Source organism: Mytilus galloprovincialis, chromosome 9, assembly GCF_965363235.1.
Source record: "Mytilus galloprovincialis chromosome 9, xbMytGall1.hap1.1, whole genome shotgun sequence".
In the NCBI taxonomy this organism is placed as follows: domain Eukaryota; kingdom Metazoa; phylum Mollusca; class Bivalvia; order Mytilida; family Mytilidae; genus Mytilus; species Mytilus galloprovincialis.
Window position 1 is genome coordinate 65,085,339 of NC_134846.1, and position 27,530 is coordinate 65,112,868.

At 32.3% G+C, this 27,530-nt stretch overlaps 2 protein-coding genes across 3 annotated transcripts in view; one reads left to right on the plus strand and one right to left on the minus strand.

Annotated features, from left to right (window-relative positions):
• The first annotated feature begins 10,393 nt into the window (after positions 1–10,393).
• Positions 10,394–27,530, plus strand: part of LOC143045651 (sodium/hydrogen exchanger 9B2-like) — a 48,631-nt gene continuing 31,494 nt past the window's right edge. The window contains exon 1 of one of the 2 annotated variants that reach the window (XM_076218295.1): positions 10,394–10,536. In XM_076218295.1, the coding sequence (XP_076074410.1) occupies positions 10,509–10,536 (28 nt within the window). In that variant the 5' untranslated portion in view covers positions 10,394–10,508. Of the gene's footprint in view, positions 10,537–16,870; positions 16,942–27,530 lie in introns of those variants that run through there. The other variant, XM_076218297.1, reaches the window with a different exon arrangement.
• On the minus strand, positions 13,167–27,446 carry LOC143045650 (AN1-type zinc finger protein 4-like). Its single transcript, XM_076218293.1, has 7 exons — positions 27,030–27,446; positions 25,094–25,237; positions 21,003–21,192; positions 20,194–20,332; positions 18,454–19,449; positions 16,399–16,550; positions 13,167–15,748 (listed from the first exon to the last, which is right to left on the minus strand). The coding sequence occupies exons 1-7, from the start codon at positions 27,130–27,132 to the stop codon at positions 15,613–15,615; spliced, it is 1,860 nt and encodes a 619-aa protein (XP_076074408.1). The 5' UTR covers positions 27,133–27,446; the 3' UTR covers positions 13,167–15,612.

The window sequence follows — 27,530 nt, forward strand, 5'->3', positions numbered from 1 at the left end:
CTCACTAAGTTTACATCAAACGAATTGATAAAAAAAACTGTCATATTCATGACTTGGTACGAGCTTGGTACAGACATTTTCTCATGTAGAAAAAGCTGGATTTCACCTGTTTTTTTAGCGATCTAAATTTCACTTGTAACACAGTCGCATCAAATTACATTATATTGACAACGGTGTGTGAACAAATTATACAGCGTTAGACCGTTGGTTTTCCCGTTTGAATGGTTCTACACTAGTTATTTTGGAGCCTTTTATAGCTTGCTGTTCGGTGTGAGCCAAGGCTCCGTGTTTAAGACAATACTTTGACCTATGATGGTTTTTCTTTTACAAATTGTGACTTGGATGGATAGTTGTCTAATCGGCACTCATACCACATATTTTTATAAGAACAATAAAATATCAAATAAGGAAATGAAAGTTGAAAAATCACTTGAAAGGAAAATTTACTACAAAACGTCTCATAATTTAAGCTTACTCAGTACTTTCAGTTTACATTGTCTTGTACACCGATGAACCTTCGTTGATTTCTGAAGCAGATCCTCTTGAGGAAATTAACCTACGTCAGTATACCAAAAATTTAAATTTTAATGACTTTTCAAATATATTAATAATATAAAAATGAGAATTAGGCTGAAAAAAGAATGAATAGCTTGTAAACGTTCAAGACAATCGAACTGGAAGTTATAAACCTTAAATCAAATACAAATAAATATACTTGTTATAGATCATTTATTGTAGCTGAATAATATTTTGTAACGTACTGAACTTCTGGTGTGTGGTCCATAATCCATTACAATCTGTAAAAACGTGGAGGCCGCTGAAGATCCTCGACACGAAAAAAATTAGAGGTGAAACACACCAGAAAATATCATATAAAACATCAATATAAATAAAAACAATGTCAACAATATATAATCTATGACTATAATCAATGCATATTATCATATATGTATAGAAAGCAAAACAAATACTTTTAAAATTACCAATGCATATGAGCATATAAATATTGAATATAGATCAATACTTTCTGCTTGGGTGGGTTTGGATGACGTTTAAATAAAACATATATAAAAAGAATGCATAGTAGAGACCTAGGCTACACGATTTGAAACAATCCCCTTTATATTTTACAAGTCATGATATCGGTTTTATAATATAAAATTAAGAAGCATTTTTTCTAACTATAATCATTTAATGCTAATTCAAAGGAGAGGAGGCATGTCGTTTTACATTAATATTTTTGTAAATGTTACATATTTGAATTGTTTTGGGGTTTTTTTGCGTGTTTGTATTTAGTAGCAATCCGATTGTCTATACTACTGAAATATCTTTAAAATCAGATTAATGAATTTTGAAAATTTACTAAATTTAAAACTATATATCCCCAAAGCAATACGTGATTAAAATTATGAAGATGGATTTATGCTATTAAATTTTGTTGTTGATAACACGTGATATTAATTGTTTGCTGATATTCAACTGTTACATACATTTTCATCCAAACTCCTTGTTCTACAGAACAACTTTTAATATCATGTTCTAGTGTATGTGTGGAAAAGTGACCAGCGAGGGAATTGAAGTGGATGTTTTGGAAGCATAGTTAGTCTGGTCTTCAGGCAGCACTCTGTAAGTGTGCAATGATAAGTTGTTCAAAACGCAATCCTGTATATATATTGATGGATTTTTGTTAATTTAAAGAAAAAAATGAAAAAAAAAAATTATATCAACTCTATGTAAATGTAATAAAACCTTTTAAAAAAGTTTACAGAACACGTTATCGTAATCCATAAAAAGAAGAAACAAATAGACGGATTTACGCACGACATCCGCCCTCCTTTCCCTGTAATCTCCTTCTATCTCCGTTTTAGGTCCGGCATCAAGACGGATAACACTTGAACATTTTCTTAATGTTTGATAAGATTTTGTTAAGTGGTTAGATTTTTTAAAGTTGTTTTTATGAGAGGTGGACTGTGAAAAATATTTTTATTGCTTGCCATGTGTAATGTTCCAGTAATCAGCGATTAAGGAAGTGCAAGTTAGCCGTAACGTCTTTTTCCTTACACGAGTCTGTATAATAGAGACAACTGCAAACGGCCAAACACGGTTATGAAAATTTGATACTAAGAATTCAATAGCTAAATCTTTTTTGCTCTATTTTGAGACCTCACTTTGTCTTTTAGATGAAGAACAGCAATAAAAGCGCTGAATGAGGAATTTGAAGGCAAGATGATTCGAAATACATATTATCTTCCAAAAAGTCATCAATGTGTTACTTCCGAGGGCTCATTACAAGCAATCAATCAAGTTACAGATGCAGACAATGCAGTACAACATAATTATGATAAGTTAATAACAATGTGGATTTTGTTTATGAATAAAACGGAAACTGAGAATCAGTCCAATAATGATGTCCATACAGTATACAAAGGAGGATAACTCCAGGTCAACATCTGATTTTCATAAACTTATTTACTAGTATTTTGGTTTTTTTTTAAATTTCAAGATAGAATATGTATGTTCTGATATTTTTTACCCTTTTGAAGTATTTAAAGATATAATCACTGAATTCAAATGTGTATTGCATGTTACAATTTGACTGTTATCCAGATTAAAAGATCCGTCGTTATGCAATTTTCTCAAGCAATGCAACTTATGAAAACTGTTATTAAGATATGAGGCCCCTCATGGGGGGGTCCTAGTAATCACATAATCACCATTTTTTTGCCAATATAATCACATAATCATTAAATATTTGCTTATCTTTAGTAATCAAATAATCATAAACTAAAAATACAGTCCTAGGTAATCAAATAATCATGAAATATTTGGCTTAATAATCAAATAATCATTAAAAAAACGGCCAAGTAATCACATAATCAAAAACCCCATGAGGGCCCTCAGATATCGTTCTCTTATATCATTATACAGGGGTGCGACACGTTAATAAGAAATGAGCTCCATCTTCAACTGTGTTGAGTGAGAAAGCCTTGCATGTCCCATCCTTAGAGACGAGACAATACCATCAATTTTCCTCGACTATTAACAATTCTTTTATAGCAAACTCTCTTAATTTTAAGTCTAAATCTACACAAAGGTATTTGGGTTTGTTAGTTTTTTTTACATAAATGAAATGTTTAAATTCAAAGTTGAGTTTGAAATTTAAATAGGATTTTTATTTGCCGTGTTGACCATGCGACACGGAAACTGTTATCATAGTGTTTTTCAATGCTAAATAAAATCTAAATTGAGACATGTTTGTAGCAACCTCTTTTTGTTTTCACTATACTTTTGCAAAAAAGATGGGGCATAAATTATTATTCTCGTTAAAGAATTTAATTCATTATACCATGAATTGGTTGTAATTACCTCTCCTGTTTGATATTCATTGAAAGCTGATGGCAATAACTTTGGTGGCGAGTTTATAAGGCGGTGCCAATACTCACACATGTAGATAACAATATCGATATAAAAAGGGAATCTTCATTCATAGTTCGGATAAAACCAATATTTATCAAAATTTCAAAAACTTTAACCACAGAGTACATATTTGTTCAATGTTTTGTAAAAATGTATTCAAATATATTTAGCTTCTCTTGCTTCCAATCTTTGTAAATATCATACTAGTATATTAAGGACTTATCTTTCCTTTTTGGGGTCAGATTTATCATTTCTGGAGTGATGTTTCTAAAATTACATTAGCCCTAAATCATCGTTCAGATCTCTTCATTGGGCTTCGCTGTTCATCTGTGGCCATGCTATCCTTTCTTTCTGATGTGATGTCTCTTGCCTTTGCTGTGTAAAGTACTCCTCACTATTCAAGCTTTGACTGCTGTCGTGGAATGTGACTGATGCTGAGAGATTCCTTGCGCTATGGTCTGCAAGAACCAAAGAGGCTTAAAGATCCACCAGTCAAGGTCTGGATGCAGTCGAGGAATTGTTACAGAGCAGCGCACTGATTTATCTGGTGATACGCAGGACAAACCATAGCGCAAGGAATCTCTCAGCTTAGGGGTAATGTTATTTTAGAAACATCACTCCAAGGAAGTGTTGAGAGGAGAATAGAAACACTGACTACACTAGTATATAACATCGGGAAGGAGAGATTTGGTGTTGAGGAGAGGAAAGAAAGGAGTAACACCAAGCAGACGCCAAACAGGAGAGAACAGAAGATTAAACATCTAAGGAAGGAGCTCAAAGACCTAAACCGAAGGTACAAGAAAAGCAATGAGATAGAGAAGTTGGGAATAGCTTGCATTACAGACAGTGTTAGAGAGGAATTGAGAAGAACTAGAAGGGCAGAACAACTCAAGAATAGTAATAAGAAGAAAGCGAAAAATAGAGCAAACTTTATTAAGAATCAAAATAACTAAACAAAAACACTGTTGGGTGGAGAAAGAACAAGGCATCTGCATTGTAGTAAGGAAGAAGTAGAGAAGTATCTGCATGAAACGCACTCAGACAAAGAAAGAGAGACACCTTTGGGATATTGTCCAAGAGTTGAAGAAGAAGAACAACCAATAATAGAATTTGAAACAAAGGAACCAACATGGAAGGAAGTTTGTGAGGTGGTAAAAAAGGTAAGAACAGGATCAGCACATGGGAACAGTGGTGTACCATACAAGAAATGCCCATAGATACTAAGAAAACTGTGGCAGCTATTCCAAACACTGTGGAAAAAAAGAACCATTCCTGAAAGCTGGCAGAAAGCAGAAGGATGCTTTGTACCAATAGAAAAGGAGTCAAAAGACATCTCACAGTTTAAGACAATTTCATTGTTGATCGTTGAAGGAAAAATCTACTTCTCTGTATTGGCAAACAGGATGGCGAAGTATATGATAGAGAACAGCTACATTGATACATCTATGTAGAATCGAGGCATTGCAGGTTTTTCGGGATGTGTAGATCATACAAGTGTTCCTATCCAAATCATACATGAGGCAAAGACAGGAAAGAAGAATTTGGCAGTAGTATGGTTAGATCTGGCAAATACATATGGATCAGTACCACACAAATTGATAGAGATGACAATGGATCACTACCACATTCCAGAACACATCAAGAAGATAGTCCAAAAGTATTTTGATGGAATACAGCTGCGATTTACTGTAGATAACAAGACCACATCATGACAGAAGTAAGAGAAATGAATAGTTACAGGTTGTACCATCTCACCGATACTATTTATTATGAATATGAATATCATCATGAAGGCAGCAGAAAGAGAAACAAGATGTCCAAAGACAGATTCAGGGATTTTTCTACCAGCAACAAGAGGATTTATGGATGACCTGACAGTTACAACATCATCCCATATTCAAGCAAGATGGATACTGTCAGCACTGGAAGAAGTAGTCACTTGGGCAAGGTTGAAATTTAAGCCAAGGACGTCAAGATCAATGATACTAAAGGGTCAGATAACAACGAAGTTCCAGCTTAAGATCCAAGGGGACGAAATACCAACAATAGTAGACAACCCTATAAAGTGACTTGGAAAATGGTTTGATGATACCCTTAAAGACAATACCAGCGTGAAAACAGTACAAACTCATGTTGTGGAATGGCTTAAGAAGGTTGATAAAGAGTGGCTTGCCTGGGAAGTTTAAGGCTTGGATATACCAAGATGGGCTGTTACCAAGACTGACATGGCTTCTCATGATCTATGAAATGACATCAACTGTCGAATCTATAGAAAGAAAGATAAACAGTCATATAAGAAGATGGCTAGGAGTACCACCAAGTTTTATAGCAATATGCCTTTACAGTAGATCATCACAACTACAGCTACCTTTATCATCAACCTTGGAGGAATACAAGGTATCAAAGATCAGACTTGTTATGACTCTCAGAGACTCAACGGATAGCAAGATCAGTAAGGCTGGAATACTGACACGTCCTGGGCGGAAATGGTCAGCGAGAACTGCAGTAGATCAAGCTGAAAGTATTCTTCATCACAAAGACATAGTTTACAACACCTGTACTGGTAGACAAGGCTTAGGAATGACACATTTCCAACAGTGGTCAAAGGCAACACAAAAAGAGAAGAGCAGCATGGTGCAGTCAAAAATAAGAACAGTATAGAAGAAGAACAAAGAAGGGCAAAAGCAGTACAGCTTAGCCGTCAAGGAGCATGGATGAGGTGGTGGAACTTGCAAGAAAGAAAGATCACATGGGAAGAGTTATGGCGGATGGAACCATTCAGAATTTCATTCATGCTTAGGTCAGTGTACGATACACTTCCTTCCCCTTCAAACTGACACCAGTGGGGACTGATAGAAGAACCAAGCTGCAAGTTATGTGGTGAAAGAGGTACTATGGCACATATACTTTCAGACTGCAAGGTTGCTCTGACACAGGGAAGGTATCGATGGCGGCATGACAAGGTCCTAAACCATCTAGCAGAGATCCTTGATATTGAGAGAAGAAAGAAGAGACTATCAAAAACAGAGGCAAAGCAGAATAGATTCGTCAGAGAGAGAAATACGGGACATGCAACAAAGTTACAACAGCACTTCATCTTGGACAAGGGCAGTGAATGGAACATGGGAGCTGACATTGGAAAGAAGCTCGTGTTTCCAGAATGCGTACAGACAACCCTAGCCCTACGCCCAGACATTGTAGTTTGGTCACAGTCGTCAAGGATGATAGTTGCAATAGAACGACAGTTCCTTAGGAAGAGAGATGTGAAGAGGCATACCAGCGGAAAAAGGAAAAGTACACAGAGCTGATGACAACATGTAGAGAGAGAGGTTAGAAAGCATGGCTGTTCCCAGTAGAAGTAGGCTGCAGAGGTGTTCCTGCACAGTCAGTATGGAGGATGCTACATGCAATGGGAATAGTTGGAAAGACAAGAACTACAGCAGTAAGACAGCTAGGGGAAATAGTAGAGCGTTCATCTTGCTGGTTAAGGCATCGCCGAGATGATCTAAGCTGGAAGCCGAGTGCTGATGAGTAGAGGTTTGGCCACCTCTACTGACCCGCAAACCGGAGGCTGTAATGGTACAGGGTCGGAACATCTGGTGAAGGTTGGAACCATCTGAAGATATCAAAGCACCGACAGAGAGCGACAGGGATTCAGAGATGAAGGAAGATGAGCAGTCAAGAGAATTTGACAGCAGAAAAGCAGAATACCGCCATCTGTAAGTAAATCAGATTCTTAAACTATCCTGGATTTTTACAAAACTTGGATAGAAGCTTCTTACAATCAAAAGATAGTATTAAGAGGAATATTTTCATTGATTTTTTCCCTCATTTTTGATGAGCTTTCGATTAACAGCAAAAGTAGGCGAGACACTGGGTTTCGCGGAACTTTACGAAATTTTGTTACACATTACCAGTCCAAGATATTTATAAGATTTAACACATTCTATATATTATTCTGTCCTATACACACAAAGAAAAGTAAAATTTTCTTTATTTAATGTCGGATTGTATATATGCATAAAAACAAGGAACATGAGCTCTTATTTTCTGTAAAAGATCGATTATTTATAATTTTATGAAGGACAATAAGAGATTATCACACACCAAAGTCCATAATTATCATCATATCATCATAAAAACCACAATCAGACTTTGGACCTACGTCAGCTGATATGGGAGTCATGATATCATATATAATAGTCTCAATGCGATGCAGTTTAAATCAAATCTGCACATGGCTTAGTACTTTTGTAGTCCTACAATATTTTGAAACGATTCAGTATAAATCTACGAGTGAGTCCCAAAAATAGTCTTAATGCAACTAAGTATAAATCTAAGATGAGATCATTTAGAAACGACGTATTACAAAATTATAACGTAAAAAGACTTTATAGTTTGCTTACACACAGTTTATACAAATAAAATTTAGCATAGTTACAAAGTGTTGGCCGGCCCGGATTAGTTATAATAATATGTGGTTAACAGGAGAGGGAAATTGGGCTAATGCTCAGCAGACATTATAATGTTTTATGTTATATCTTATTGTTTTTGTTGTTTGGACAACACACGAACCTACAGACAATACAAAAAGAATACAATAATTCAAAATTGTATTTGAATTCAGAGGCTAAATGTACAATATACGCAGAAGTTGCAATTCTTGAGAAATTCTGATTTTTTTTATAATATTGCCGTAAAGCAAAATTTTTCTCAGGAATCCGATTTTTTTTAAAATGTCCATGATGAAATAAGCTATCGTTTATAAAGATCTAAGAATGTTTCAATCTGTTCAAACTGCAACTCGTATGAACAATAAGGAGATGTGTGGTGGTTGCCAATACGACAACTATCATCAGAGTTATAAAAGCCGAGTGCGGCCAATTTAGCGTTTTCGCGTTGTTGCAAATGCGAATTCGTAAAAACGCGAAATCAGTTTATATAAAGCAAACACATAAAGTTAACAGTATGTGATATATTTTTTTTTTCCAATCTATTAAATGGAACATATATGGATCTTTAAGGAGTTTGGTCCTAAACTTTGCTGCATTACAAACAAGTCCTTATTAAAGGGGCACACTTGGTGCCCTTGGGAATATATACTACATTCCCGAAATGCACATAGATGTTGCCAAGGAGAAAACTAACAGCTTTAATCATCTCACCACAGGTCCACTGAGTAAGTGTAAAAAAACATTTCAAGTTCTAGAGGTATAGGGGGAGGGTTGAGATCTAAAAAAAACATGTTTAATCCCGCCGCAATTTTGCGCCTGTCCCAAGTCAGGAGCCTCAGGCCTTTGTTAGTCTTGTATATTTTTAATTTTAGTTTCTTGTGTATAATTCAGAATTTAGTATGACGTCCATTATCACTGAACTAGCATACATATTTGTTTAGGTGCCAGCTGAAGAACGCCTCCGGGTGCGCGAGTTTCTCGCTACATTGAAGACCCATTGGTGGCCTTCGGCTCAGTGGCGGATCCAGGGGGGGGGGGGGGGTTCCGGGGGTGCGCACCCCCCTTTATTTTTGCCGATCAATGCATTTGTATCGGGACATATGTTTTGCACCCCCCCCCTTTGCCCTGGGTGCCCTGGGTTAGCACCCCCCCTTTCGAAAATTCCTGCATCCGCCCCTGCGGCTGTTGTCTGCTCTATGGTCGGGTTGTTGTCGCTTTGACACATTCCCCATTTCCATTCTCAATTTTACTTTTTTAGATGAGATGCAGCAAATAAATTCGCAGTCAGATTTTTTGAAGGTCCTTTTGATCGAATAAGAAATCCTCTGTTTGATAAGCGTATGTGGAAGTGAAGAGTAGAAAAACGCAAAGTTAATAGAACCATACAAAATCACGTTATTTATGCGTTTAACACTCAAATATTTTTTTCCACTTCAAAAATAATCAATTCGAAAATCTTCATATGCAGTATTACGAAGATAGATTATATGTTATGTTGTGTAGTCTGTGGACTAGTTAATCGCAAAGAACACCTGCTTGAAGCGGAGATAAAAACATAAGTGAGGTTATTTATGTGTAGTTTATAATACCAATACCACAGGCATTTGTCTTTGATTTTTTTTTCACCAAATTATTTTATAACTCTACCTGTGTGGCGATTACATACTAACGCCAGGCGCGCGATTCTGCGTTAGAGCCATGTTGGTCTGGCCATTCGGTCCCAGTGCTTACAGTCTTCCAGTCGTTTAAAGGGTTGGATTTAACATACATAAATGAAATTCAAAAATAAGAAAGCAACGAATGAGGTTGTTGAGTTTGATATATGCCTTTCTTTGTTTCTTTGTTAAATATTTGTTTGTTTTTATTGTAATTGGGATACTTGTGGTACTTGTACGTCCTGTTATTATTGTTTATGATATTCTCGTATTCTTGTTTATCTTTTTTACTTGGAACGCTTGTTTGTTCCTTGTCTTTCTTTTTTGATGTGTGCTTTGTCTATATGCCTTTTTATGTTTCTTTGTTACATATATGACGTGGCTCTGTACTTAAACACCTATATATAATATTAAGGTATATATAAAAAAAATTCTGAGACAAGTGCCTGCATGTGTGTCAACTGCTGTATTTTTTTTTACATTTTTACCTATTATGAATCGGCTAGTACGAAAACAAAACGCTTTTCACGTTTTGGAAGTTTTCATCTAATCCTTAAAATGGACCAAGAATTTAGGATTTTTGTTCCGTAAGGTTGCTGTCTCGTTTATCCCACATCTTCTATATTCATATTTTGGGGAAATTCCAGTTCAATATCTAGAGAAATTACAGAATAAATATGAGGGTTTTCTGCATTCATTTTACTACATGTATTTTATTTTATAACCTGCTAAACAATGGACACACACGATAAAATTCCCACAATAAATTAATATACTTGTCAAAATATGACGGACATTCAGTTGTGACATTTCATCCCTCCAGGCCTCGAAAAAAAATAATGTATGTTATGTTAACTTACTTGTGTTTTGCCTCATATTACAAGGAAACGTGTAATAGTAAAGTTATAGGATAAAACGGGGGATAAAATAACAAACACCGTAGTACAAGGTGGTACCATAACACATAGTAGATTCTGTAACTATGGCCGAAGCTTCTCCACTCACATCTGGTAAGTAAACCTTAGCTATAGATATAGAGCAGAAGGAGTTGTGCTTCTGTTAAACCGGTTACACGAACCATACGTTTTTCAAATATTTACCTAAACAATTAAAAGAAGGACTGAAAAAATAGTTCAAAATACCCATATGTAATGAAAAAGAAAGGATACGGTGAACTAATTCATGACACAAAATCTATGTGCACATATGAAAAGTATAAGCAGATGCCCCTTACAATTTAACCATACTTGTTCAGGATTAAGACATTTATGGTTTTAGGCATTTCTGAAACAACCTGCCAGTGTCCGGCTACTGCTTTGTATTACCATGCTATATATTACTGATTTTAGTTTGCTCAATATGTTATACATTTCCATTAGTTCGAAGTATAGCAAAGTTTATACAACTTTTATCAAAACTTTCGAATACAGACTATTTGATATTGATATCCAAAATGTTACTTGCCAAGGAAATATCACTGCACCAGTTAAGATACGTTTCCAAAGCTATTCATAGAACTATGTACTTCTAGGAGTGTCTAATATAACATCAATGACTCAGCTTATAGAGGGTCAAGCATGATATGGCCATAAAATGTAGACAGTGGGATGTTTATCATTTGAACTCTTCAATTATCATTTAAACTCGGGTTGATAGTTGTTTCATTGATTGACAATTATATCATACCTCCTTTTTTAATTGTATTTCAAAAGCGATTGTAGACACAATATATATAGTGTGGCTGACAGCAATGTACTGGAGAAATGCATCAAAATTGCACCACAAATTATAAGTTAATACTTTGATTGGATACCTTAAAGCTGGATACTTTCAGCATTGTGAAGAACTGTTCATCCTTGTCATAACATGCTTACCAATGGTTTCACACCAGGGCCATTTCACAAAGTCTTTCAATCTTTACTTAAATTTATCTTATAATTGATTGTCGGTTGCTTATCGTCCAGTGGCAAATATAATTTATATTATGATAGCTGCATGTGTTTATCAATATCATGGCTTATTTCTAAGCTACATCAACAAATTATTTACTTCTAAATAGAGCCCAATACTAAATTTTTTGACAGACTTTGGCAAAGATTGAATATTTATTTCAAAAACATAAATGAAGGACACTAAAAACCATTTTAAATTCTGTAACAAGTGAAGCTTTATATTGTCCATCATGTAAACATTGAATTAATTTTGGTTAGAGATATCCTTCGATGCAAAATTTTTGCAAAATATCAAAATGCATTAATTATGGCTAAATAGTATTTTGAATTATTGAAATATGTAAAGTTGTCAAGAAATGAAGTAATATAAAAATATGATATAGGCTTTTCAATTTCAAATTTCCATTTGCATATGATAACTTTTAGTTTTAGACCAAATGAGTGAAACAAATACAATGTATTAGGCATAGATCACCTTAGCTGTATTTGGCAAAACTTTTAGGAATTTTGGTTCTCAATGCTCTTCAACTTCGTACTTTATTTGGCCCTTTTTAACTTTTTTAGATTCGAGCGTCACTGATGAGTCTTTTGTAGACGAAACAAGCGTCTGGCGTATATACTAAATTTAGTCCTGGTATCTATGATGAGTTTATTTAGAAATTAGGCCTACCTCATTGTCTCCTTCTTTAATTTAATTTTTGGATTCACAAAAGCAGAAACACAATACTAAATGCAATACTACGCTACATATATCTATAGAAAACATCATATATATCTGTTGACATCCATTTAGTAACTGTCAACAAAATGTCCATTGAAGATCATAATTACAGACAAAATGACTGAGCTTCACTGTAGAAGATTATTTTTGTTTTGGTTTAAATTTTGTAGTTGGGTCCCTAAAATTAACTTAGCAAGGCTTATTTGCATGATTTCCAGGCTAAGAAAGTAATATTCTTTCAGAGATGTTGTAGTAATTCTGAGACTGAAAGTTAGAACTTGGTCACATTGTTGTAGTTTTAATACATGGGTCACTTTGGTTTAGTTTTGTGATAATAATATGCTGGTCAATTCTTCTGATTTATTTCCTGGAGGCTTGAATTTTTATTTCCTTGACAAGCGAGATTTGTCAATATTAAACTGATAAAATTTTTAACTTTAAAAACTGAATTAATTTTTAAAACATACAGTTGATTTATTTTTGTATCTATAAACTGGTACATGCTATTCTTATTGCAAGTCATTTAAAAAAAAGTTATTGCATTATTTCATCAAATCAAATAAATATTAAATACAAACTCCCCTAGTAGTATCTTAAAAATAGTAATGGTAGTTAACTTCTCTCAAATAGTTAATTAATATTGTCAAGCTTGCACAATCACATAGTAGTGAGAACAACAAAATAACTTTAAATTAAGAATGACAATGGATTCTTTATTATTTGTGGGTAACTGATTTTTATGGATTTTGTAGATATAGAATAACCAAAAATTAACATGTTCAACACTGTACAAATTTTCAATAGGCTTGTGTGTAAACTTTGGCAAAACCATGAAATCAAATATAGAAAAATACAATTTTTTCTTTATGCATGAAAAAATGATTTTTTGAAAACATGAACATGCAGAGTTAAACTGTTAAATACAGTAAACAAGCAATTTCTAAGGGAGGCAATAAAGTAACAACCATTACAAATTAAAGAATTTATTTATTCACACTCAGTTATCAGTGCACAATTTACAATCACTGCATTATTAACTCACAATGAGAGAGAGTATAATTTACTGTTGTAATGGTTAGGATGCTACAAAATACAGCTAACAAATGATTTTTATTATGATTATTCATAATTTCATAAATTTTCTCATGTTTTAAAGTTGCATGAGTTATTTCCCTTTGACCAATAACAAATTCATGATCTCTTAAGACATAGTATTTCAGACCCAGCAAAACTTTAAACTAAACAGATAATAAATCAATTAAAATGAAGTTTACACTGTTTAATTGTATTAAAATAAAGTTTATACTGTTTAATAGTATTTTTTAGTATACTGAAGCTTATATCTGTCAAAAAAATGTAAAATTATTTATAGCATGATTTTGTAGCACCTAACTTAAACAGTTGTCTGAACATGATTAATGTGGTCATAACAGTAACAACAGACATACACAAACTAAAACAACAAAATCTCACAGCCATCCAATCATGTAATACTAGCATACAGAACAGCCCCTAACATAGGAACACATCAGCTACCTATTAATATATCAACAAATTATTCCTCAAATCAAAAAAATAAGTAGATTACTTGATATAGCACCATTGGAATTACAAAAATGAAAAATTATATTTCACGATCTTCATTTTTGAAATTCCATATAAGATATGGCTCTAATATTCTATATCAATTTATAATAAATAAATAACATACCCAAATTTCATGTTATGATCTATAAAAATTGTGTATATCTATTTAAAGCATTGCTATTACAATAAATGAAATATTCTAATTCGAGGAAAAATTCACAAAACTGAAAATTATTCAGAAAAAAAACCAAAAAACTTAAGTGCAACAAAAATGTAAACAAGTTTGATCACAGAAAATGTTTAGGTTTGCCATTTGTTATAAACATGAAAATGTTAATATTTGCACCACAAAATAGTCTAATTTCATTAAAGCTACCCTTATATTATATATAACAGGAATACGTAAGAAACATAGTGATGGACAATAAATCTAGACTCAATAAAGTATGGTTAGACATGTATATTGGAATGTTTGAAGATAGCCTGCCTTCAGAGCAACACAATATAATATAACATTCCAAATAAATTCAAATGAAAGCTATCATCATATATAATTTTGTAATTAATTTTGCACATATTTGCAATGCTAGAAATTGTATCATTAAATATTTAGTATTTCTTGTAAATTCTGTTTTAAAAATATATATTGCGATATTATTCAGCAGCAGTATGTACATTTCAAAACATTATCATGTACTGTATTTAAACAAAATTAATTTGACCAAACCCAATAAATATTTTATAATTTCTAACTTATATCTCAATTTTCTTAAATCATCGAAATCTGTTTTATTTCTTATATTTTATATAAAAATCTTTGAATGTCAAACAAGAAATATTTTTCTCAAACAACACCCTTAAATAAAAAAGAATTATTTTGATATACCACTTCATTTTTTGAGCTGTCCATTCATCATGCAACACTAATTTTGCTTGTGTCATGAAAAAGATTGAATAGAATTAAACCATGATCAGCAAAGATTTTGGCTAGAGTAAAATAATCTCATATATCCTTTCCAATCTACATGTATAAATGAACACACTCATCACAAATTATCATTATCTGCTAATTCTTATCAAGATCAGCATTTTCTAACCTAAATTACTGATAAAGTCAAATAACTGATAAAAATTATCTTGAAAATTCAATTTTACAATAACTGTATAATATTTTTAAATACAGAAAATAAAAGTTGTACGGTGAAAATCTCCTTATAAAATGTACATACTGCTTATAAAATCTATAAATGTATAAATATAAACTTATTATATCATTTCTCAGGCAGTAAATCAGTAAAGTTTTGAAACCTAGAAAAAGGCAAGAATTTTAAAGAGGTTTTCATTCTCTAACAAAACTGCTGATTATCTCCTGAAATTTAATGAGGTTATAAAATTTCTATCACATAACATAACATAATACAATAGTAACTTGTATTTATCACCTTGTAAATAAAACAAGATTTTTCTTTAAAAATAATATTGTATTCTTCTAAGTCTAAAACTTATTCAACAATTATAAAAATTCATAAAGCAAAGCAAAAAATTTGTATTTTTAAAACAAATAGGGTTAAAACAATCAAGTTTTCATTAAACAAAAAAGTCAATATTGAATAAAATAATGATTTATCAGATAAAATGTTTCCCTTTATAAGAGATGAAAATGAAAGACTGAACTACAGTATTTATTCTATCACAGTCCTGAACAACAACACTTTAATCACTCCAAAAACAAAATATTTCAACAACTAATCCATATTGTGTATGCCACGATATGGTTTTGTGGTTAAGCACTGTTTATAAAATGAAGAGCTAATATCAATCCTGAGTTAAATTTTGGGTAATTTGGGAGCACTAACTACTGGATTACTCTGCTCTAGTAACTTTCTTCCTTCTGTTTTGTAATCAAAGGTACATTCATGGGATTCTGCATAACGATGAGTAGCACAAAAATTATTACCACACCTGAAAAAGAAAGACAATCTGATTATCTCCCCTTTGACCATGTACATTTGTAAATAGAAATATTTTTTCAGTAACACATTTTTTCAAACTATGCCTCTTTATCATGTTTATTACAAGTTTATATTTTTAACATCTCAAATAAAATGACAACAGAAATACCATGCAGTTTAATTGAAAATCTGGTTGAAAATTATAAAAAAAACAAAAATATGTTTTTTAATGTTTTATATTTATGTTTGACAACAAACTAGCTTATGAGGAACTGTTAGATACTACAAGACTTACAAAACTCTATATGACTGAAAAGTAATCTTGTGTCCATGCACAGTTTTCTGGTATATAACAATGCTACTTTCTGTTTTGAAGATTTCAGTAACACAACTAATATTACACATCTTTATTAATTTTGAGACAGATGTTTCATTAATGTAATTATTATCAGAATAGAAGAATTAATTCTAAGCTCTTGGCTACTTAGACATTGTTATAACTTGGGAAATGTAATAGCATTATTTTGTGTCTAGAACATTATTTTGAAATCACTTCAATTTGCACTGTCAGAACTTGGTGTTGATATCATTTAAATAGGATGGGATTTTGAACATGTGATGTTATCCTAGATTACAGAGTGTTTTATCATAGCTTTTTACCTGCAAATATAACTTGTTGCTAAACCGGTCTTTTTAGCACAGACAAAGCATCTTTTAGCAGCTTTCTTTTTAGATTTGACAGGAGGAAGTCGGTGGGACGGAGACAATAAACGACCATCTCGACTACTAGCAACACGCTGTAATCTTGCTGACTGTAATAATAAATATTCTCTTTTTATATGAATGGCACAAAAAAGTACATACTAACATAGTGCATATTATTACAATCTAGTATAAATATACAAAACATTATAAATTCAATTACAACAATCTGGTTGTGAATTGCAGGGTTTCCCGCTGGCAGTCACCATTTTCGCAATTTGCGAAAAAATAATAATTGTGGCGATTAAAATTCGTCATTGGCGATAGAAATATATATAACAATTTATTTTCAACCATCTTGTTTATTTACTTTTTCGGGTTTTCGTACTTTACTTGACAATACATGGAATTCACTATGAACTCGTTAAGATTTTGACAGAAAATCAATAATCAGCTGATTGCATTTTATAGCTATCGGCATCAAAGGACTAATTAATAAAGGTGTTGATTGTATTATATGACAAAATGATATGGTTAAATGGCGCCCGTCACATGTCACAAAGAGGATTTATAACCACTTTGCGACGTAGGTGTTTGATGCAAATTTTGACGACTCCTCTCCTTCTTTTAATGATAGTCCAGAAAAGAAAACTGTTATGACGAAAAATGTACAAAAGCAAGAAAGGTCTCTGATTTAAAACTTTATCAATTAACTTTGATATCGATAATTGATTTGAGTGGGTACTTTAAAGTCTTTTCAGTGACACACGTGTTTCAAGCATAGTTTTACATTTTAATGATGATCAGAAAAGGTAATTTAAATGTTTAGTATTTATTCAGTACAATGTAGACTCTAAGACAAGTTTGAATAGTCATAGACAGCAATGGGTCAAACTCATCTTATTTAAGGGGGGCTGGAAAAAAAGGAAAATTTAAAAAGATATATATATATATATATATATATATATGTGTTACTAGGGGGAAAAAAATAATAAAGAGGCGAAAAATATATTGTTTTGGCGAAAGAGAAAAAATAATTGACCCAGGGGAAACCCTGGTGAATTGTATAGATTTTATTGAATTCTATTTATCATATTAATTTATTAAAACCTTGAATCATAGATGAACAGAATTAAAATGGTTACAATTAACTGTAGATATTCTTATCTTCAATATTAATACATATACATTTTGAAATCATCATGAATGTCCCACAATGATGTATATGAAACATTTCTGTTGATACATGTAGACTTCTGTGTAGTAATGCATGTTTAGTAGAAAGAAGTATTAAATCACTCAATAATGGTCTTTACATGATAGATTGACATATTTAGTGATAATTTCTGTCAACATTGACAACTGCCAAGCATTGATTGAAACGCCAAATAATTCACATTGTATTACATAAAATGTATGTTTTCTTAATAATTGAAGATAAAAATAAAAAATTTACATCCATAAATGTAGCAATTAACACAACTGACCAATTAAATATATGATGGTCACACTCAATAAATCAGTCAGTATTATTATTGATAATTTGGCACCTCGTAAATTACACTGTTGTGAATTTGACAGAAATTTTATATCACTAGCTAGCCCCAAAACATTTATTTCTGATTGACACCTGCGACTGAGTAAAACAATCTTATTAAATTTCAATGAAAAAACATACATGAATGGAACAAGAGAAAATGTTAAGTTTTATGGCATGAACGTATTTAGCTACAAAATGCAAGAAAGCTGTAATAAAACTGTATGAATTAAAAAAAAATAATTCTAGCAGGCTTTGTGTATTTCCCTGTATCAGATCAAATACACTGCCACTGGAATTGCCTTTTAAGTAATTCATTGAAAAAATTCATGCATCTGGCTGCTACATTTTGTATTTATACATGATATATTTTTCTCTTATTTACAATGGCAAGTCTGGTGTCTTCAAACATCAGCAAGATTTTAACAAGTGACTGGGATATAAAGATATTCAATTTCTTGAATGGTAAAACTCACCACAAGTCTTCCTTCTGGAGTTGTTATTCTGCCATCCTGAACCGTCGATCCTATATTGTAGTTACCCAAACGTGATTTACTACCAGTAAAATTACCTATACGTGAAGAACCAATTTTTTCAAGAGAAGCTTGCCTTAAGAGTCCTGACATAGCTCTTGCTTCACTTGTACTTAAACTTTCTAATGTAAATTCCTTTCTCCTTTCTAGTCCTTTATATCTGGAAGACGTTGTGGGCCTTCCAAAGGTCTCTTGTAAACTTTCTAACATTAAATCTCTAGAAGAAGTATTTGGTCTACCTAACACTTCTTTTAAATTTTCTATTGTTAGATCATTTTTGAGAAGTTGTTTTGCTTTAGATGTGCTAGGTTTGTTAGTGTCCTTTGAATTATCACTTCCAGTATCCTTTTTACTAGAACTAGAAGTAGGCACGGAATCCTTTTTGCCAAGAGAATTTACAGAGAGCCCAGAATCTTTTTTGGAAAGAGAACTTGCAGAGAGCACAGAATCCTTTTTACAAGGAGAACTTGTGGTTGGCAGTGTTTCCTCAGTTTTTGTTTCACTTAAAGACTTCTCTGAGTCTGATTTTGATATATTTTCTTCTGGTTTTGACAGACTTTTATCAACAGTTTTCTCAGGCAGAGCAGCAGTTTGAAACTGTCCTTCTTTATCTTTAATATCCGTAATAGCTTCCTTTACACTAGAATTTTCTTTCACACTAGCTAATGTATGACTTAGTCTACTCAAACACTCAGTATTATCCACTAATTTACCACTTCTTGAGGATTTGGCACTTCGACTTTGTTCACCGAAAGAAGATAAAGACAATGGTTCTGTTATATTAGTCCTATCATCCAGGGTAAGAGGAGAATGGCGGGTATGACCAACTGGAGGGAGGCACATATTTCTATTTAAATGTCCAAGAGCTCGTCCAGAACCTGGAACATGTCGTAACCTAGTTGAGTGACCTGTAGAAGGTGGGCGGGGCTTTTTTCTAGGCTGAAATGCAAAACATACTTTAAATGAAATACATGTATTGAAGAAAAAGAACCCAACACAAGTTTAACAGAAAAACATTGATTATATGAATACTGTGTTGTAAAACATTTCAATTTTCATTCTTTTGTACCACTATAATGACAATGGTTATTTTGATAATCAGCATTCCTGGTTGAATTTTATTTCTCATTGAAAGTTATTTAAATTAGGATATGATTGTTAACAAATATTTTGGCTGTAGTACTTTTTGTTACGACATCTTGTATGGCCTATTTAAGGTATATACACACACAATTTGTTATACTTCTACTAGTAAAACAGACAATAGTTTAGTATGACTATTTATAACTTTCAGTTTCAGTTAAGAATGTGTCAATAGTCACACACATGAATAATAAATCTGATCAAAATTGTAACTTTGAATCCATCAATGTTATATAATTCAGCAATACCCCAATTAAACTGCAGTCTTCAAGCTTAACCACAAGTCCTACAGCATTGGCTTGTAAAATTCTTCTCTGCAAACCAACAGAATCCAACTAAAATTTTCAAAATATTGAGCTTCTGTGGACTCAAAAGTTAAGCGTGAAGGCTGAAACTGTGACTATTAATGTAGTAAAATTACCCCATACCACTATTAAATAGCTTAAACACATCTGAGAAGGAAGAATAAATCCTTTACTTGAATACTTCTTTAAGAGGCAATGTCATGAATATGTGCCACACATTCTAACAATAATATACCTTTTTAAGAGTTAATTTTTCCATTTTTCCTCGAAGAGTTTTCATTTTTTCTTTCAGTTGTTCGTTTTCTTCCACCTTTTCTTTTGGAGGGGTGTCATCATCTTCTTCTTCATCATTGAAGTTGTACATGGAGGCACCACTAAAATATACATGTTTCAAAAAATTATTTTCAGCAATTCAATTCTATCTAAATAAATGTTCATTACATTACAATATAAAATTGAGAATGGAAATGGGGAATGTGTCAAAGAGACAACAACCCGACCATAGAAAAACAGACAACAGCAGAAGGTCACCAACAGGTCTTCAATGCAGCAAAAAATTCCCCCACCCAGAAGCGTCCTTCAGCTGGCCCCTAAACAATATATAATTACATGTTTTCTTAAAAGGTAATTGAAGATTATTTTCAACATCTGATAATGTATACACAAAGCAAAGATTGACCTTTGATCTATAAATACACAACAAAAATATATTGATGGTTTTATCAATTTTGTTGTCAAGTCTCTAAAACCTTAATCGTCATGTCCATATAAGGGGACATAAAAACATATACATGTATACAATATTATTAAAATAAAGTACTTTTTTAAACAGTTAGACTTTATCAAGATTGGTTATCAAAAACTTGTGATGTAGCAAGTATGAAAATTCTGACCGAAGAAAGCTTTATCATTTAATATGTAATAATCTACTTCAGATCTGAAGCATTAGTTTTACCTGATGATACATGTATATACACCTGTAATCTTTCACTATAAGACTGGTATCAAAATATAACTTATATCTGATACAGATGACCTACATACCTGAGAGACTCGGACAACGGAGTGAGTGTTCCATCTCCTCTATCAACTACACGGAAAAAGTTCAACTGGTCACCCTCTCTGAACACAAGTAATGTAACCTGTCTATTTCCTGGTACCTTCTCCCATATTTCATCTCTGTTGGCTTCCACATATTCAGCCATTTCCCTGAGTGTTGGATCTTCCATGGGAACTAAAACATAAAGGATTTAATGTATCAAAGATTGAAGTCGTGTATAAACAAATGTAAATAGAAAGTCAGTAACAAATATTTATTTCCTTGTTTTCAAAATTCCAATAAGGAACATACTTTATATAATTGTATAAAAAAAAACATTACATATTTCAATCATTTAAAAGATGTTAAGGCCAAAACGTCTTGAAAAATTGGTTTATTGATACCATTACATATTTATTTCATATAACTTAATTGTGTATCTCACTTAATTTAGCCTTTTTTTCTGCTAGGGTATAAATATCAACAATCAATTTTTCAACAAATCAGCATAAACCAGATGCTCCGCAGGGCACAGCTTTATACAACCGCAGAGGTTGAACCCTGAACAGTTGGGGCAAGTATGGACACAACATTCAAGCTGGATTCAGCTCTAAATTTGGATTGTGATTAAATAGTTGACACAGCATAGGTTTCTGACACAGAATGAATGTGGTCTAATGAACTTAAAATATTTTTTCTGCCTTTGAGCAATTCACTATGCAGTTGAATATTAATCCTCTCAAAAAAATGTTTGAAGAAATTTTCTTTTTTTTTATGAAATCTGAAATGAGACAAGTTTACCCCCCCCCCCCCCCCCCCCCAATTTTTTTTCACATCCCCCTTTCCCTTTTTCCAAAACTGATCTCAATTCAAATTTCTAATGGAGTTTGCAACAATAACTACTCATTTAAATACATCATAAAATATTAAAATGTAAAATAAAGTGCTTGTTATCACTGAATGCTAAAGATTGTTTTAATTTATCAGTTGGTAGTAAAAGTGAATATACATTGTATATTGTATAAAACAATGATTTAAGTTGATTCAACTACTATTCTGCACAAAGAAAGATAACTGCAATTGAAAATTTCAATATTGTGCAATTAGATATTTCTTGCTATTGCGCAATACTGTGCAATTTCAAAATATTTGCTATTACACAATACTGTGCAATTGAAGATTTCTTGCTATTGCGCAATACTGTGCAATTGAAAATTTCTAGCTATTGCACAATACTGTGCATTTGAAGATTTCTTGCTATTGCTGAATACTGTGCAATTGAAAATTTCTTGCTATTGCACAATACTTAATATAATAATTTTGGATCCTGATTTGAATCAACTTGAAAACTGGGCCCATAATCAAAAATCTAAGTACATGTTTAGATTCAGCATATAAAAAAACCCCAAGAATTCAATTTTTGTTAAAATCAAACTTAGTTTAATTTTAGACCCTTTGGACTACTTAGACCTATTTGAAAACAGGACCAACCAGATGCTCCGCAGGACGCAGCTTTATACGACCGCAGAGGTTGAACCCTGAACGGTTGGGGCAAGTATGGACACAACATTCAAGCTGGATTCAGCTCTAAATTTGGATTGTGATTAAATAGTTGACACAGCATAGGTTTCTGACACAGAATGAATGTGGTCTAATGAACTTAAAAAAAATATGTTTGCCTTTGAACAATTCACTATGCTGTTGAATATTAATCCTCTCAAAAAAATGTTTGAAGAAATTTTCTTTTTATTTATGAAATCTGAAATGAAAAAAATTGACCCCCCAATTTTTTTTTCACATCCCCCTTTCCCTTATTTCAAAACTGATCTCAATTCAAATTTCTAATGAAGTTTGCAACAATAACTACTCATTTAAATACATCATAAAATATTAAAATGTAAAAAAAGTGCTTGTTATTACTGAATGGTAAAGATTGTTTTAATCTATCAGTTGGTAGTAAAAGTGAATATACATTGTATATTGTATAAAACAATGATTTAAGTTGATTCAACTACTATTCTGGACAAAGAAAGATAACTCCAATTGAAATCCAATTGGAATTTCTTGCTATTGCACAATATTGTGCAATTAGATATTTCTTGCTATTGTGCAATACTGTGCAATTGAAAATATTTGCTATTGCACAATACTGTGCAATTGAAGATTTCTTGCTATTGCACAATACTGTGCAATTGAAGATTTCTTGCTATTGCTGAATACTGTGCAATTGAAAATTTCTTGCTATTGCACAATACTTAATATAATAATTTTGGATCCTGATTTGGACCAACTTGAAAACTGGGCCCATAATCAAAAATCTAAGTACATGTTTAGATTCAGCATATCAAAGAGGCCCAAGAATTCAATTTTTGTTAAAATCAAAATTAGTTTAATTTTGGACCCTTTGGACTTTAATGTAGACCAATTTTAAAACGGGACCAAAAATTAAGAATCTACATACACAGTTAGATTTGGCATATCAAAGAACCCCAATTATTCAATTTTTGATGAAATCAAACAAAGTTTAATTTTGAACCCCGATTTGGACCAACTTGAAAACTGGGCCAATAATAAAAAATCTAAGTACATTTTTAGATTCAGCATATCAAAGAACCCCAAGGATTCAATTTTTGTTAAAATCAAACTAAGTTTAATTTTGGACCCTTTGGACCTTAATGTAGACCAATTTGAAAACGGGACCAAAAATTAAGAATCTACATACAGAGTTAGATTCGGCATATCAAAGAACCCCAATTATTCAATTTTTGATGAAATCAAACAAAGTTTAATTTTGGACCCTTTGGGCCCTTTATTCCTAAACTGTTGGGACCAAAACTCCCAAAATCAATACCAACCTTCCTTTTGTGGTCATAAACATTGTGTTTAAATTTCATTGATTTCTATTTACTTAAACTAAAGTTATTGTGCAAAAACCAAGAATAATGCTTATTTGGGCCCTTTTTTTGGCCCCTAATTCCTAAACTGTTGGAACCAAAACTCCCAAAATCAATCCCAACCTTTCTTTTGTGGTCATAAACCTTGTGTCAAAATTTCATAGATTTCTATTAACTTCAACTAAAGTTATAGTGCGAAAACCAAGAAAATGCTTATTTGGGCCCTTTTTGGCCCCTAATTCCTAAAATGTTGGGACCAAAACTCCCAAAATCAATCCCAACCTTCCTTTTGTGGTCATAAACCTTGTGTTAAAATTTCATAGATTTCTATTCACTTTTACTAAAGTTAGAGTGCGAAAACTAAAAGTATTCGGACGACGACGACGCCGCCGACGACGACGTCATAGACGACGACGCCAACGTGATAGCAATATACGACGAAAATTTTTTCAAATTTTGCGGTCGTATAAAAAGTCTTTACAACATGAACAAGGACAGAACTAATTAAAGTTTTACAAAACTAGGGTTTTCTCTAGATCTTGACATAATAATCATGTCTAATAAATAAATGATTTTTTTATACCTGAATTGAAAATTGTAGAGATAATATGCCTCCCAAAATATTATGGGAAATGGCTGTACTGGAAGACATATAATTAAGGATTATAAAATATTATCTAGTGTATGCAGTTGGTGTGTTTTTGACATACATTGTACAAAGAGAGAAATCTGGGCCTCTGTGCTAGTTTTTTGAGATATATATATTTGATTCAAAGAATACCTCATTTCCCAGATAAAATAGTTTGTGTTCCATCAGAATTGTGGCATCATACTGTACATGTATTCTAGTTTTTGCCTTCCTCTGTTTTTTGTATGCCCTCTATAAAAATGACTACTTTCTTGTGTGACTGAGAAAAAATAATTAACTAATGAAGATGATAGTGTTGCTATAATTGTACATGTTTGATGTAGCTTAACTCCCAGTGGGAATTATTTAATGCATATTCACAACAGGAAGCTTTTAAGAAAAAAATATAATTGTTAGGGTGGGATGTAGTGAGACATTAAATAGACAAGCAATTTTCAAGCAGCACATCAGCAAAATGTTTCAGCTACATGTATTGAATTTGTAACATTTGGTGGAGAAAGTGAAAAGTCTGAATAAATTTATATGAAACAGAGAATCATATGATGAGACTCACTTCTCCTTGTGTTGATGGGTCCTCCCCTCATTGCTAGGACTAGTTTAAGTGTGGCTCCATCATGGATACTATAGTCATGTAAACAGTAGTCATCCTCTAACTCCATAGACTGCCAAATCAGATGTTGTTGAGCTATTGGTATTCCTGTAATATACATGTCAGATTTGTAATATCCATTTTATGAAAATAGGACTATAAATTTGAATGCAGGCAACTCTAACAGATGTGCTGTTTGATTCATCCTTATATATAACTGTATAGTGGGTTATTTTTTAATAAGGTATACAGAATATTTTGGCAGATTCATAACTCTCATCAATACCTTTGCATGTACACTTTTAAATTGGCAGATTTATTTTGGCTATTTTATTCTATCTGCGAAAATAAGCGAAAATTTACACCCTGCAAAAATAACCCGCTATACAGTATATCATGAACAATTGTACATGTACATTGCAGCTTTTACAATTTAGTCATTTTTCCAATTTTGGTCTTTTTTAAATCAAAAAATGAAAAAAAACAAACTTGTTTAGGTCAATTTATGTTTCATAAAAATCAGCACCAAAACAGGTTGATTTTTTAAATTTTTTTAAGGTTTCCATTCATGTTTCAATGTAATTTAACAAAATATTGATGGTCTGACTCTGTTGTGTTTGCAATAGAATAAAAAGCTTCAGAAAACCATTATCTAAATAATTTGCTATCTCATATATACATAAAATAACTTCACATTTACAAGGTTGCATTTAAAAAGGAAACTAAAATTTGTCAGAATTTTTTATTGCCATGATTCTAATCAGAAGACGAAGCATTACCTAATAATGTTGTGACAACTTCATGCATATGTGCAAGCTTATACATTTATACTTAGGTCTTGAAGTTAGCAAGTTTTATTAGGTAAGACAAATTATGACCAGAAATTTTTGTTTTACCGGCCAATACAATTTTTTAAAAATCTTATCTATACACAAAACAGTTTGGTCATATATACATATACATATACTCATGTACATGTATTGTAATTTCATATTGAAAAATTATGTTTCTTCCTTTTCTCTAAATAATCCTTTGAAGACAGAATACAAGTTTTGGAACAATTTGTTATTAATTTATCAAAGATAAAAAGTATTGTTACATGTACATGTAATTCAATTTCTATACAGACAATCATAATGCTAAATGAATATCCTAAAGGAACACCTCGAGATAATACAGCTTATTCATGTTGAATGAACAATCTGAATAATTGATCATTAATGTTAATAAATGATTAACTACAAGTATATTGATATTATCCTGTTTTAAGCAATATATTTACAAGGATGAATAGTCTACATGGTGAATTATATTTTTTTTACACTTTTATACAATAACACAATTTTTTATATTTCTTTCACTTTGTTTACAGTTTAACCATTTTTAATATAATTGTTGGAAGATTTCCTATAGTATAAATCTTAATGGACAAACTGTGCATGCATGTTTAATTGTTCATGAATAACTAAGAATAAAAGTAGCTGGACACATAGGTTCTCAAATTATTCAATACATGTACGTTTTGTACATAAATAATGTAAATAGTATAACGCTTTCCAAAAAACATCTCAAACTTATACAAAATTAAAATATCATGTCTTCTTATCTTTATGAATTTTATTTGTTATTAATAATTTTATCAAACCAGGCCAGTGTTTCATATCTATATTTTGCCCATTCTTAAGAAGTGTCAAATATAACATTTTGGATTGAGAATGGAATGTTGTCTTGAGTTATGTCCCCCTGCTATTGTCCCAGGTCAGTTGACTTGCACCTGTTTTTCTTTGTTCTCCATATCTTATACAATTATCTTCATACACATGTAAAAAATTAGTACACATATTTCTTATTATTCTGAGAAATCATGACCATACTGCATAAAATGACCCTTGGAACCTACCTTCGAGCCTTTGAATTTTTGCCTTCACAGACATTATCGTCTCAAAAGGCGACACTCTAAGCTCGAAGAATGTACCAGTCAATGTTTCTATGTAAAGCTCCATCTCTGTGACAGTCTCCTTTGTGCCCACCAACGTATCAGAGAAAGGGAATCAGGTATTTCACGACACACACCCCTCGTTTTCCCTCCATTTATCACAACACTAATGCAAATTAAACAGAAAATTTCCAAAGATTATCATGTTATAGCCATTTCTAATTATGTATTCATTTTTCTAAATAATCCCCTGAGGCTGTATGCAATCGCGTTCTGTGTTGTCAATAAAGGGTTATCAATTATTCCTTTGTTTTCCTCTACTGTTCTAGTTCACTTTAACAAAATGGTGGCTAAATTATTTCCGACACAGGAATTCGGTGCCCGTATGCTGTAGTTACGGACAACATTTTGTCACGTGATGTAAATACGAAATGTGTGTAAACACGTGCACACGTATTGATGACA